General features: G+C 48.0%; 5 protein-coding genes across 5 annotated transcripts; 4 read left to right on the forward strand and 1 right to left on the reverse strand.

Annotated features, from left to right (window-relative positions):
• Positions 1–552: 552 nt before the first annotated feature.
• Positions 553–1,570, reverse strand: EV420DRAFT_1641432 (uncharacterized protein; the record flags this gene model as incomplete). The annotated part of the gene is made up of 4 exons (XM_060477234.1): positions 553–591; positions 644–784; positions 847–974; positions 1,033–1,570. The coding sequence occupies 4 exons, from the start codon at positions 1,568–1,570 to the stop codon at positions 553–555; spliced, it is 846 nt and encodes a 281-aa protein (XP_060332221.1).
• Positions 1,571–1,758: 188 nt separating this feature from the next.
• Positions 1,759–3,090, forward strand: EV420DRAFT_1763049 (uncharacterized protein). Its single transcript, XM_060480725.1, has 5 exons — positions 1,759–2,205; positions 2,262–2,323; positions 2,384–2,509; positions 2,570–2,733; positions 2,785–3,090. Exons 1-4 carry the CDS (start codon positions 1,779–1,781, stop codon positions 2,660–2,662), a joined length of 708 nt encoding a protein of 235 aa, XP_060332222.1. The 5' UTR covers positions 1,759–1,778; the 3' UTR covers positions 2,663–2,733; positions 2,785–3,090.
• EV420DRAFT_1641434 (uncharacterized protein) lies at positions 2,686–3,090 on the forward strand (the record flags this gene model as incomplete). Its single annotated transcript, XM_060477235.1, has 2 exons — positions 2,686–2,733; positions 2,785–3,090. 2 exons carry the CDS (start codon positions 2,686–2,688, stop codon positions 3,088–3,090), a joined length of 354 nt encoding a protein of 117 aa, XP_060332223.1.
• Positions 3,091–4,188: 1,098 nt separating this feature from the next.
• EV420DRAFT_250755 (uncharacterized protein) lies at positions 4,189–5,272 on the forward strand. Its single transcript, XM_060481398.1, has 5 exons — positions 4,189–4,453; positions 4,526–4,613; positions 4,673–4,684; positions 4,739–4,827; positions 4,892–5,272. Exons 1-5 carry the CDS (start codon positions 4,368–4,370, stop codon positions 5,040–5,042), a joined length of 426 nt encoding a protein of 141 aa, XP_060332224.1. The 5' UTR covers positions 4,189–4,367; the 3' UTR covers positions 5,043–5,272.
• A 6,889-nt stretch (positions 5,273–12,161) lies between these two features.
• Positions 12,162–13,207, forward strand: EV420DRAFT_1747068 (uncharacterized protein). Its single transcript, XM_060480187.1, has 2 exons — positions 12,162–12,942; positions 12,999–13,207. The coding sequence occupies exons 1-2, from the start codon at positions 12,288–12,290 to the stop codon at positions 13,199–13,201; spliced, it is 858 nt and encodes a 285-aa protein (XP_060332225.1). The 5' UTR covers positions 12,162–12,287; the 3' UTR covers positions 13,202–13,207.
• Positions 13,208–13,524: the final 317 nt, after the last annotated feature.

A 13,524-nucleotide genomic window follows, 5' to 3' on the forward strand; every position in this document is an offset into this window, starting at 1 on the left:
CAGATTATGAGGGTGACGACGAGAATTCCAGAGAACGCAAGAAAGAGGCGGGCAATGTTACAATATCATTGAGGATGAACGACTAGCACGCTGGTGAGGGTCTCGCGGAGGCTGAGAAAATCGAAGGAGGGGACAGGCTGCTCGTCGGAATCTAGGATTTTGTCGATGACCTCTCCGGCACCGCTCATGTGTAGGACGTCCGCAATGCATGAATGGAGGCGGAGGTATCTTGCGTTGGGTAGGGCAATACCCCGATGGCAGGCTGAGCTGTCGAATCGTTATCCAAGGAATAGTCACAGAAGACAACTAGTGCAGGAGGCGAGTCCATATATCATTCAGTGATTAAGAGTAGGGTTTGATCCTGTATTGGTTCTGGTTCTATCAGTCTAATATCATCTTCTGAAAAAAACCTCAGACCTTGGTTTCCTTTAATGAAATTTGGAACTCATCGAAAAACCCATGCACTTCTTTACGAAACCCGACACCATTTGAAGGATCGTCAACAAAAACCGCCAAGTTCTACAGCTCCTCAGGAGGCGCTGCCATATAGTTTCATAGTATGTCCCATGTGACTCTCCCGGAGTAATGGGGCTTGAAAACAAGGGTCAGCACATCTGAGATGAGGATATTGTGTTCCACGTACGGTTAAATCGGTCTTGCTGGTTTGGAATTGGCATACTGACCGCTTGAGAACGTGGGCGATCTCAAGCCTGCAGCCAGGGGTCCCGCTATCAATTTTGGGGGTGCCAGTTAGGGCGCAACGGTAGTTTTGCCGTAGCAACACCTAAATGCAAATTAGACACTAATTTATAACGAGTTTGAAAATTTCAACCTGTTTCCGCATACTTTCTGGAGTATTAACAGGGGGGGCTTCAGACAGATGGATATCAGTACCCCTCTCGTCGGAATTGCTTGGGGGGCGACGTTGTCGGGGGCATCAGGTGGCAGTAAGGAGTATGAGCTCGAAATTTTGACTGGTACCGTGACGTCGAAATGAGGAATGTGCAGGCTAACCGCAGAAAGGGAACGTACAAGGCCAAAGCAAATGTGCAAACCACGTTAGCCCTAGGGCGGTCATCCCTCGGATAGTAGCTTGTATATCGCTGCTCTTCGACCCGACTTGGCAAGCGCATATCGCACTTACAACGTATCGCAGTCCCGCTGGACCTCCGCATTCATCCGCCGTATCGAGCATGGCTCGAAAAAGGGCCTCTAGACGGCCGTTGAATCGTAAAAACCAGGTAGGCACCGTCCGGAGTTCAGGTTCCGAGGTTTCGAAGGTCTCGACCAATCGCCTAGCCTGATTTACGAGTTTTTCGGTCGAATAGTTGTGGTTTTCTATGAGGCGTCGAGCATCCTCAATGCTTGCGGTTTTGCCTAGTTCTAGGTAAAACGATCCCGAGGAGACGGTTGAAGAGTCAGAGTCCGAAGAAGAGTCATATCCTGATAGAGATGATAAATCGCCTTGCAGCGAACGCTGTGCTATGCGATAAGTTTCGTCCGGTGATAGTTCGTCTGGTGATAGCCGCGAGGGTCCAGCCTCAGAGTCAGAGGAAAGGCAAGTAGGCATTCGAAAAAAGAGGTATCGCTATAGTTCAGAAGACCACAGACCTAGAGCTCAAAACCAAAAATGAAAGGCGACGGTGATGGTTAAAGCAAAGGATGGTTGGGATTCCGGCATAAGTGTTCATATATATTAATTTGTTTTATTATTTATATAAATTTATATAAATAGGACTTATAAGCCTAAGGCGTAAACTTCTATCCATCTTACGACCATGTCTGTGTCTTCTGTTAAAGGGGCCAACACTTACTATTACTTTCACTACACTTCGGGCAGTGACGTCCCAGTAGAGGCAAATTTTGCGACTGAAGAGAAGAATCAACGAATTGATAGGCAGCAAGCCCCATCCATGGAGGACATTGCTCAAATCATGGAGAACCCAAATTACTCCACCGACTATCTTGTCGCTGACGCTCGGGGTCTCATCAAAGATTTCCAGAACTGTGGTCATGCTGTCCCGACATGGCTTTCTGTCTTGGATGGCAGTCTCGTTTCCGTATTATCTGCCATGCTGGATTGTGCGCCTAGTGATCGTGGCCTGCGATATGTTAGCTCCGCTATCTGCGCTTGCAAGTCCGACAGAATGTTTAACCGCATCATGCAATTGAGCTTAGTGTGGTTTGCACATTTCTTGTGGCCCTGTGGGTAACCCTGGGTTTGCACGTTAAATTCTAGCTGATTTTATGCCATTTAACAGTCAAGGCTCTCAACTGGTATGAAGATCGTGAAGCCCAGTCGTGTGATGCTCTTCGGGAGCAGGTTGTCCGCTTCATCGCTTTCCTTCCCGGCATACTTACCTGATTCTTCCCCGGTCACTAGGTGCTACTTCGACAAAATCACCGGTGTGCCATATCAGGTCTTGCGAAAATCGGACACGAGAAACCACCTTGGTGTGGTTTGAGAATCAGTCGTATTCTCCATACCCCAATTATAGGCTCTGAGAAGGTGATGTTCGATTTACATATGATCATCCGCCTAGGTTGGGGTCTTGACGTCTTAACATAGACTGATTTCTTCGGGACAATGACACGGGAGATAATCAAGAATTATATCAACCCGGTGGTGAACCTGGACTACTCTGGTGGATGGGGCCCCTAATGCCATCGCCCTGCAGCACTGACATGAGTGTATTCTTCAACAGTTTCTTGTTCTCACTCAAGCCAATGACGGTGAGCGCGGTGTCCTTTCCTACATCTATCAATGATTGCTCATTCTAATAGAATGCCAATGAATACCATGCCGAGATGTATGGGGTACATACATGGCTCGTGCCCATAAAAAGCCCTATCGTCTTCGAGGGGGATGCACCGCCCGACCCAGGATACCTCCATCTACATGCATATGTGACAGATGTGCTCCAACAAAGTGGTGCGGGGAAGGTCATTGATAGGATTCTTAAATGTCTCCCTACATGGATGTGCCCGACGGATATAATTGACCTTCAGGGAGTCTTGGACATGCTTAACCTTCGTTATTCGCTGGTAACAGCTTTGAATTTACCTGCGTACGGTGATATTCTTTTTTAAGAGCAATCTTTGTTGGTGAAGAAGCACATAATGGCATGAATGTACACCGCCGATCCAATAGCGATGTTAGAGAAAAATGATAACAGGAGCCCAAGAGTAGAGAGCGTATCTTCGTTGTAGTAATGTCAATTTAACAAATCTTTTGTCCTGGTTAGACCAACGTGAAAAATCAACTTGAAGGTCAAAGCGTACAGATGTGACATCATCAACATGCTTGGTTCAACGTCGACGCACTCTCGATCTTTCCTCGTCTTGACCTTCGCTATCCCAACATCTGGGCCATATCACTGCCAGATGATTTCCAGACAATATCTTACTCTTGGTGGCCCTCCAAGTTCCAACTCAGCAAAACTTCGATGTCCTCCAAGTTGAACGCCAAGTTCAGTGAGCCGAACTTCCCTTAACACAATTGATATCCAACGAGCCTCAGCCCAATACCTTTCTCCTGGTCGAAGTTATGCAACAAGCCAAATTGCTTTTGCTTCTCGGTCTGGAAATGCACAGCGCTTCATTATCGAGGTAATAAATAGACATGTTCAAAAGTTCCATCTATGCTCACCTAGGTGTATCGTCCAGCTGGGACATTCAGCTCGCAATTGGCCCGTGTCAGAAGCGTCCGCACACGCCATTTGGGCGAAATATCGAGCATCCAAGTCTAAAGCTCCTTTGAAATGCGTGATATTGTTTACTCTCGGATCCGAGTCATGTCTTGACCTCGGCCATGACCCCCGCTGGTTCAGGGTGGACCCCTCGGCCTCCAACGCCAATTAGAATGCTTCCTCTCACGCTGGCTTCCAAAATAACTTCGCGTTCAATGAATTTCTATACCAGTACTCACCTCGTGAGTTCGAGTGGTTCTCCACTTACACAGCGTTTATGCGATCCCATTGACGACGTTGAAATGACTTACTCAGCCTGAGCTTAGTCAATTGAACTACCAGCATCTCGCGTCTTCTGTCCAACACTTCTGCCGACTATATTCTGGACCATAAGAACCGCAAGCGCAAGATAGATCAGTGAATTGGTTTGCTGTGGAGGTCCGGAGTTCCCTTCTCTGTTAGGTGGTCCTTCAAATTCAATCCTGCAGCCAGCTCCAATCGCAAATATCGGGTGCCAATACTGATTAATAGCATCTTTTTCTGACTTGCACGTATAGTACCCCGTTGTTTGTTGTATCTGGTCTGTTACCACGGCAGTCCTCGAGGCGGCAGATTCCCTGATGCTCTTCCCGCCAAAGTTCTTACTCGCCATAGAATAAGGTCCTCGGCCTTTGACCGATGGACGAGGCAGTGCCCTCCCAACCGATACTGACTGTGCAAGTCCCAGTCAGCTTGGCGCCCATAAGTCAGCCCGAGTTTATAAAGTGAGTACGTCTTCCATTTTCTCACCTCGTGTTGCATCCCTCCCAATCACCCCCATGTGTCGCCGCCGCCAGTGAGCAGATCCTCGCTATCGTACTATCTCCTATGCTTAGGTACAGAGTACGGAACGTTTACCTTCAATGTGGTCATATCATCAACCTCGTAAGACCCGTATTCCAATAAGTATACCGACTACTAAAAACCCCCTTCTGTCAACTCAGCCTGACAAAATCGTAAGACTTGAATAACTCACTCATCTCGAGTCGGGCTCAACCCTTTCTTACTAGATCCGATGCGAAGAGTCTAAATGCAAGTTTAGTCTATTCCATCCTGCGAATTGCAAACCCCCAGTTTGTCGGCGTACTTGCTGGCAATAGTACGTCAACTTTGCATACTACTCAGGCCGTGCACGTGAATAACCATCCTCCTACTTATTCCAGCCTTCGATATCCGGAGCAGTATAGTATGCCTTGCGATTCCCGTTCTTTTCACGCTAATACTTATGATAGCCCCCAACATCAGAGGGTGTTGTCCCTCCTGCTACCAGGAAACGCGATATCGGGACGAAAGGTTTACCCCAGGCACTATTAAAACATGATCTGCAGGGGTACGGATGTCCCTGATCTCTGTGGTGCCTGAAGGTACCGTGTGACGATGAGCCAGTTTCGGATTCAAAAAAGTTGATTGTACGCCGTCGTGTAATATGATTATGAATGAGAATCTTCAAAGTACATTTGCTTTCTGAGCTCGGATAGATTGGGGGTCGTCCAGGTCCAAACGCTCGAGTTTCTTATCTTAATATTAAATAATGATTTTAACAACAATGCATGAATGGACCCTACCCTGAGGTCTTCACTACAATGGCTGAAGGAAACAGAGAAGCGGTAAAATTTGCCACCAAGTAGGATATGATTTGTCACGTATATGAGAACGAAAAAGAGATCCGAATGATGTTGGGAGTCTCAAGTTCTCCTCGTTGCAGTGAGTTCAGCTTCCTCCACGCAAACGAGAGACCGATTCTGGTTCAGAGTGGAGACTACCGCAGGGCCTGTCATCGTGTCTCCAACGTATTTGGCGGCCGGGTATCGAGCGTAGGTACAATATTTTGCTGACGTGCTGCGAATGAGATGCGAAACACATAGTTCATCCTGCGTACCAAAGTCATCTTCACTTCCTTCGGGTAGTTGTAGAGAGATGGAGCCTGAGGACGACGGACTTGTACGCGCGGAAGAGAGAAGCCATGAAGGAGAGAAGTAAGCGGGGCCCCACAAGTGCCCACTGCCACCAAGATAGGGCCGATCTTTCTCCGACGCCGGCCCTGAATATGTTTTCGCGTCCTGCACTCATCCTGCACGTGCATCATGCCAAAACGACATCGTGTCGAGTCTTCCCGATTTTCATTCTGCGCTTCGTACCCTCAAGTTCCCCATGAAGGATTCTCTCTGGCACTGTGTTCGGTAAACAGGCTCCATCGAATACGGACACCTGTCAACACGGGGAAGATGCAGTTGCCGTCTACCTTTCCCTTCTTAGCGTCGCCTCATCACTCTCGCAAGGCGTTCACCCACACTTTCCGTCGCCGCACCGTGACGCGTCATCCCCTTCAGTTCGCCACCTTCCTCTCCCTCTCCAGAAAATTGCTGGCCCCATTGCCTCAGAATCTGTGTGAAGAGACTCGCCACTGCGCCTTGTATTTGGAGAGATACGTAAGCGCGGAACAGATGTAAAGGTGCGATGATTGCGTCTCCTCGTTCGTTCTACACCGGCTCATTCGATGTACAGAGCAACTACACACCAAGGCACCCTCCCCGCCAGATGCATGTCCTGCGTCCTAGTGTAATCATAACTCTCCCTGGAAAAGACCACCACAACTCCTCAGCTCCGGGTGGATAGGCGCAGAAGGGAGAACCGGTCACCTAAACCCCCGATTTCGCCTGCACCGTCCCTCACTCCTTTCCAAATTCGTCGCCTAGTGTTATACCCATCATATAATTCAGACGAGGCATGCGCGTCCCCTCCCCAGCGTCTAAAAGTCGATACACCTACCCATCCACGTGGAGAAATGCCTCCCTCCTTTTCACTTCGGCGTCATGGCACACAGAGGAGACATACCCATGCTGGTGGACTACGGTGACGCATGCTAGGGTAAAAAAAGCGTGACCCAGCCACATACGGGTTATGCACCAAACCCCATGCCCAAACCAATTGTGAGGCCTTTGGTACTTTCCCTTTCCTTCATATCATCTCTCTGCTGCCCTCTTCTCTAATCACGGAACCCCCGCCAACAACAGGGGTCCCTGTTTATGCAAGAGAAGAGCCAGTGGACCGGGTAGGAGAGATGTCCCCTACTTGCATCGTCCGCGTCACCCCCGACGCACTCACTCTGTTACATGTGCGCGCATCCCCCCCAGCGTCATCTTACTCTCAACTACAAGGATGCAACTCACGCGTCACGGAACCTTTTATCTTGTGGATGACCAATGCACGCATCAGAGGATGGACTACCCGCGTTCGCTCCCCAAACGCGACCAAGAAGTCATACATAAACAAGGCGGACGAATTCGAGTGGATCACGCCAAACCATGACCAGTATACACATCAGCGGATGTGGTATAGCGGCCCACCCTGGTGTCACGGCTAAGGGTTCGATTCCCTGTCCCGGAATAGGGTTGTGTTGTTAGAGTATTGTTTTGGCATACACCTAAGCTATGTATTTTCATCTGCAGTTTTCGAATCACGCTTTGTTCTCAGAACTGGCTTGTCTTGAGGAGAGTAATACTCATCAGTAGGAGCTCGTGTGGCGCTTTTGTCTACCACATCTGCAAAGAGGGTATTATTACTATTGAACTCAGATTTAGCCCGTATTACTGCTTGCGACGACTACAGTGACAAAGGAAATGGGCGGCACCCGGGTCATCCCCTCTCCGCGGCGAGCCCTCGTCCTTAGGGAACAAGAGTGAGTCTTTCCCCAAAATTGAACATGGGGCGAGGAAGAGAGAACAGATGTGGCATATTTCCTGCGAACGAGATCGAGCAGTGCAGAGGATAGTGCACGTTTAGACGAGGAGAGGACAGGGGTGTCTGTTCTAATCCGAGGAGCGTTCAGAAAAGAGAAGAATGGCGATGTCCGGGTGTGATCGCCAGTCAAATAGCCTTGGCGTGGTTCGTATACTTCCCGCCACGTCCGTGCTATCACTTGTACCTTTTTTTTTTTTTTTAAAAATCCTAAGTATATTGGTTACGCATGCGTATGGTCCAATTTAGCTACTTGTGTTACTGTGTGTATGATGTCATCGATTAAGTCAGCTTAACAAGCTGTGCACTTATGTTATGGCACGAAATTATCCCTCGCCCTCGATAACTTGGTGCGACTCGGGCACTGCCACCTTTTCCCACTTTGGGAAATCCTGACCTCTGCCGAGAAATGGCCGCAATCTATCCGTCACCGTCGTTTCTTCACCAGACCCTTCTCATGGCCTAGTCCTACTTCCCACCAAACTCCATCAATCCCAGTCCTTCTCCGGTCTCTCTTTCCCAGACCTGCCTTACTCGGCCAAGATCACCAACACAGTGTGATCAATTGATGCGGGGGCGATGCCATGCCGGGCCGGGGTGTGCTTGGATCACCACTCCATTTTGTTACACCTGGGTCCCAACCAGGCGGCAGCCTTGCGGCACGCGACTCCGTTTCCCTGTCTTATTCGAAAGATCACGGGAAGGGCCTCGAACCGATGCCCAGAATGGCAAGGAGAGATAAGATTTGTCGTGTGATTTTAGAGGGGGTAATGTGCGTGACTTGATCATGTTTAGAAAGGGAGGCTGCGTTTCATGTGATTCGGATATCGGAAGTGGTAGAACCCGGAAAGTGTCTAGAGTGTTACTTTCTGGGGGGTGGGGGGCTCAAACTCGCGAGTGCGAAAATAAATATTTTCTGTGTGGAACGAGGTACAATCGAGCAAGCAGAGGTAACCACTACACCATCTGCCCCCCTCACTTGTACCTTAAGAATGTATCTCAGCTGCTTTGAAATGACGATGGTGCTAAACTGGTACTCGAGTCCAATCTGGCGGCTAGAGAAACCGAGTAGGAGGAACAAGTTCCTTCTCACCCAAGTATCATCTGTCTTTCACAACTGCTGTCATGGCGCTTCGTCAGCGTCCTTCTGAGCCGAGAAATTGGATACTTCAGGAAGAAGGCATCGACGAATTCGGTGTCATGGCCTCGGGAAGTTTTCGATGACTTTGGGAGAACCTGTTCCTGAAAAATCGATTATAGGTTGTCTGGGGGATGGGTATGTGCAAGGTTCAGAACCAGGCTGGGAACGGCCGGATTCACAGATAGCGCAGCCATGTGGGCGAAGCGTCGGCTAGTAAACGAGTCCAAGTTATACTTATATGGGGGTTCTTTGAACACACATGCGGAATCGAAGATCGACAACCGAAATAATAATTTCAAGTGGACAAGTATCGCATTCAGGTACAATCATCACTTCGTACTACCTGTGGGATTTTGTTGGCCCACTCACAAAATGCCCACGGAGTCAGGATTGACAGGTTCGAGCTTCTTTTCGTCTCCTCGACACGGCACGTCATCGGGTCTTCTTTCGTCGTAATGTTGGACTCTGCCAGGTCCACACTCCACGGTGAATTTCCTGTAAGCAAGATTATTAAATGTCTGCCCTGGCTGTGATACAATTTCATTATGCAGGTGTAGATTTAATAAGTGACTCTAAAAATATTTGGCTTTCGTATCCTAGTCACTTACACGCACCTTGGAAGTCACGGTCATCTGAATTTTGGGAAACCGGCATCATTATCGTTGGGTTTGTCACTGCAAACTCGACAGCACCTTTCATCGGCTACCTTTCCATGATAGTAACTAATATTGCATTCAATTTGGGAAATATATCAAAGTTTTTCTTCTACCTATGACAACATTACAGGCACTAGATGAAGATGACATTGTACACTACTTCTTCACGGAAGACGTGTTCTTATCTCCTCTTAACTTGGCCAATCACAAGTTTTGAGCCATTCGTGCCTCACATCAACACCTGTGGGGCAGCGTAGTACCAACACAAAGCATGCTATTGTGGAGAAGGTCAACCAATTTCAGCAGCGTCTCCAAAAATGGTGCCGAATTTATCAATGTCTCGCTTGAAGAATGATGAAACCTCACCGTTCAAATTCTTGGCTTGGAAGTACTTACCAGGACAGGAGCAACGTCAAGCACTATGACAACACTATTGCGAAAGACCGATGATATTTGGGTGCGAAGGAAGTTCTGCCGACTCGGTTTCTCAAACGGCTAGATTGGAGCATCACGGTTTAACAACTTGAATACCGTCATTTCAATGTCATGCATTTGAGATTTATTTTTAACCATACAAGCGACAGCACGGACGCGATGTGAGCTATGCCAAGGGTGATCGGGGGCATGTAGCACAATCGAGTATAGCAAACATGGTGGAGACGACCCTCCCACCAAAGACAGTGAACCATGCACCTCTCACTGTCACCTAGACTTTCGATGAGCTCTTGTACCTTCAAGATAGTCGGTCGTGTGGTTATGGGTTCGATTGCCACAGGGAATTATGAGAATCCCACAAAATGTCCATAATTAATGGAGTTAACGACGTCGAAGACCCCACATATTGCTTGAAAGTCGACTATACTTGGTGTGCGGGTTGTCTAGGGGATGAATACGTGCAAGGTTCTAATCAGGAACGGCTGGATTACAGCCTTGACAATGACATGGGAAGATAGCGCAGCCATGTGGGCGAAACACCGGCTAGTAAACGTAAACGACTCCAGGTTATATGGAGGTATCCCACAATCTTTTTGAACCTCGAAACTTTAGCTCGCTGATTTTGAATGTGAGCACCTAGAATTGGGAGTATCCAGAATGGATCTCAAGTTGCTATTTTTTCGACAGCTTCAATGTAACACCTGGAATAAATGAATTCGTGAATTCGTTCCCTATTAATAGACATCTTTTCGGGCCGTATACCGCATCGCCATGGCATTCTGCTGCAGTCGGAGTAACCTCAGAATTAAAAATCCTCTGGACCATTTCGATAAATAGTAAAAATATCATTGGGTTCTATTAAGTATCACTATCTCTCACTTAGTTTTCAAAAGGAAAAGAAGATAGGATGTGTAGCTGCATATAGTGGGAGATTGAAAAAGTCGTGGGAAATGCCATTTTGATGCGAGTAGTTCGGTGATCATTAGGATGCATCATGTTCCAGTCTCTCCGGCAGCTCTAACTGCAATTGTTCGACTGCCATCAACCGAAATGGAGACTGTCTTGACTAGTCTAGGGTTCTCTGACCACACGTGCGGAACCAAATCGAGTTGTACATGATCGCCGTCGGAAGCAAGGGGAAATTGACCGACATAACAATTTCAAGCGGTCAAGTATCGCATTCAGGTACAATCATCACTTTATACCTGCGGAATTTTGTTGGCCCTACTCACAAAATCTCCATGGAGTCCAGGTATTAGGATTGACAGACTCAAGCTTCTTTTCATTTCCTTGACACGGCACGTCATCGGGCCTTCTTTCGTTGTAATGTTGGACTCTGCCACACTCCACGGTGAATTTCCTGTAAGCGAGATTAAATGTCTACCCTGGCTGTGCTACAGTTTCATTATGCAAGTGTAGATTTAATAAATGACTTTAAAATTACTTGGCTTTCATTATGATTACGTACCCTATTCACTTATAGGTACCTTGGAAGTCGTTTTGATTGTGGAAAAATTGGTAAACTAGTATTATTATGATTGGTTTGTCGCTGCAAACTCAGACGCAGCTTTCATCGGCTAGTTTCCATGATAGTAACTAATATTACACTTTTGGGAACTAGATCAAAGTTTTTCTACCTATGACAACATTATAGGCACTAGGCTGAAAATGACATTGTACACTACTGCCTCACGCAAGACGAGGTAGATACTTTTATGCTCAGAGTGCAACTCGGCCGACGGCGAAGCTATCTTGGCGGTACAGGCATAAAGTCCCCATAAGGAGCAGCGAGTCCACAACCCTGAGAGTCAGGGATGGAAGAAGAAACGAGGAGCTTGAACTTGGAGAATCAATTTGAATTCTGACCCTGCATCGAGTCTCGACCTTGCCTGAAACCGGGAACCTCGAAGCGCCTCAACCTCGACTCGGAGGGATTGCCTCCACGGAGATATTTCGATCTCTCGGCAACTCCTCGAAGCGGGATACAGTACTACGAATATTTTTGAAGGGAATTCCGTAAGTTTGGCAGGCTCTCTAGAGACAGAGAATGCGTTCGACCTGATGGCTGTTCATGTTGATATCGGAGAAAGCTTAAAGGTCCAAATAAGGAACTGCAGCCCTGATGGAAAGTATCGTTACGTATCTCCGCCACCTTCTTCGTGACGGTCGGCGAACAAATTTGGGATCATGATCGACAGCTTAACTTGGTTCACTGGTACCTCGGTGACCACTTCAAGCAGGTTTCTGAGTATTTTATGAGCATATTTCTCTCACGTTTGTAGATGAAAACATGCTCCGACATTCGTGCTGCTCTTTCACGATAAAATAATCCAGAAGAATCTCCCATGTGTGATCCGCTCCTTCCAGAGGCTTGTACAACGGTGAGCGGACCGTAACTTGCATCTCTAAAAATTTCTGAGTTCGGAAGCACACCGGACATCGGCTCCTCCTCCTCTATTTAATCGGTCTTTTTGTTCTTGTTCCTCCACCCGACTCCATCCCCCCAAAGCCCTTGCGCACTTGAAGGACCTAGGCGCGTCGTTCTTCCGCTGTGCTAATTTTCGTTTCTTACTTTTGGTACCAGCAGTCATGGCCTCGGTCACCATCCATGAGGAGTCGCAATCGTTCGCTGCAGAGCTCGTCGTGGACGTCCTCACTCCCCGCCGTCTCAAGAACCTTACGCTATCGGGATTGCATGGCCCGCCATTCTGGGAGACGATGGATACAAGTCCCCAGGGCCTGCAACTGTCCCTTGCGGTAATCCTTGACCACTTCACGGAAGGTATGACAGGGCATCTCCACGTTCACAACCTGGATCTTTCCCTTCTTGACGACGATGCATACGAGCAGTTCCTCCAACTTGTGGATAGTGCACCAGGACGCTCCGGAGCCACGTCTATCAACCTCGGCTGTCTCGTCTTCCGCACTATCACAGACGTCGCAACACTTTTAACGCGTTGTTCATCGGCAAGAACAGTCAGAGTCCGAGATCTCACTATTCTTGCTCCCATGGAGGGGGAAATATTTGCTTCTGACGTTCAATGGGATCAAAAAAAGGTTTTTATTGGAAGAGGAGGACAAGTTCACCTCTTTTATATCATGCTAGACGAGCACGTCCGTCTCGACAACCTCAAGGTGCTCGTCGTCTCCGACATCACTCAGCAAACAATGCTCCAGCTCAGAGAAGTCTTGCGAAAGGCTGGTGGGGCTTTGCATGTGTTGAGCATCCCTCTACTTTCTTGCGGTGAGTACTTGTCATGTTCGGTTGACACGCTGTTCTCTGATACCGTATATCTCAAGACTTAAGCCTCCTCCCATCGTTGGATTTAACATCCAATTCCTCTTTACGTGTGCTAACGATAAGCCACGGTCTTGGGGCAGGGAATCCTATTCAAATATCATCTGTATATACGTCGGTGCTTGGAGACGCTCCTTGCTCCAGCCCATTATTGGCGAGCATCGAGCTTGAGCGTCTTCAAGCTGAAGATTATCATCGAGACTGACCAGTGTATTGACGTCCTGGATCTAGGTTCGATTGACATTTTGCTGTGTCACTCGGCACCTGCGTTGAAGAAGCTGATTATCGCGTTGAATGCACCGTCGGATTGGTCGGTTGACAGGATGGAAGAGGAGTGGGCCTGTGTTAGGAGGATGATGCCTTTGTGTTCGCGCAAGAAGGGCTTGCTGTTTCAAATGCGCGTCGTTGCTAGGAACAGCGGCTAATTTTCACTATGTGTAAGAAGGCTGCTACTATTATGTAGCAGCAGCAATATGGGTTTCCCTGATATCTTTCTCTTTTTGTTAGCTATCTTTTGATGCTGCCGTG

This window comes from Desarmillaria tabescens, assembly GCF_030435595.1.
Source record: "Desarmillaria tabescens strain CCBAS 213 chromosome Unknown EV420scaffold_13, whole genome shotgun sequence".
Taxonomy (NCBI): Eukaryota; Fungi; Basidiomycota; class Agaricomycetes; order Agaricales; family Physalacriaceae; genus Desarmillaria; species Desarmillaria tabescens.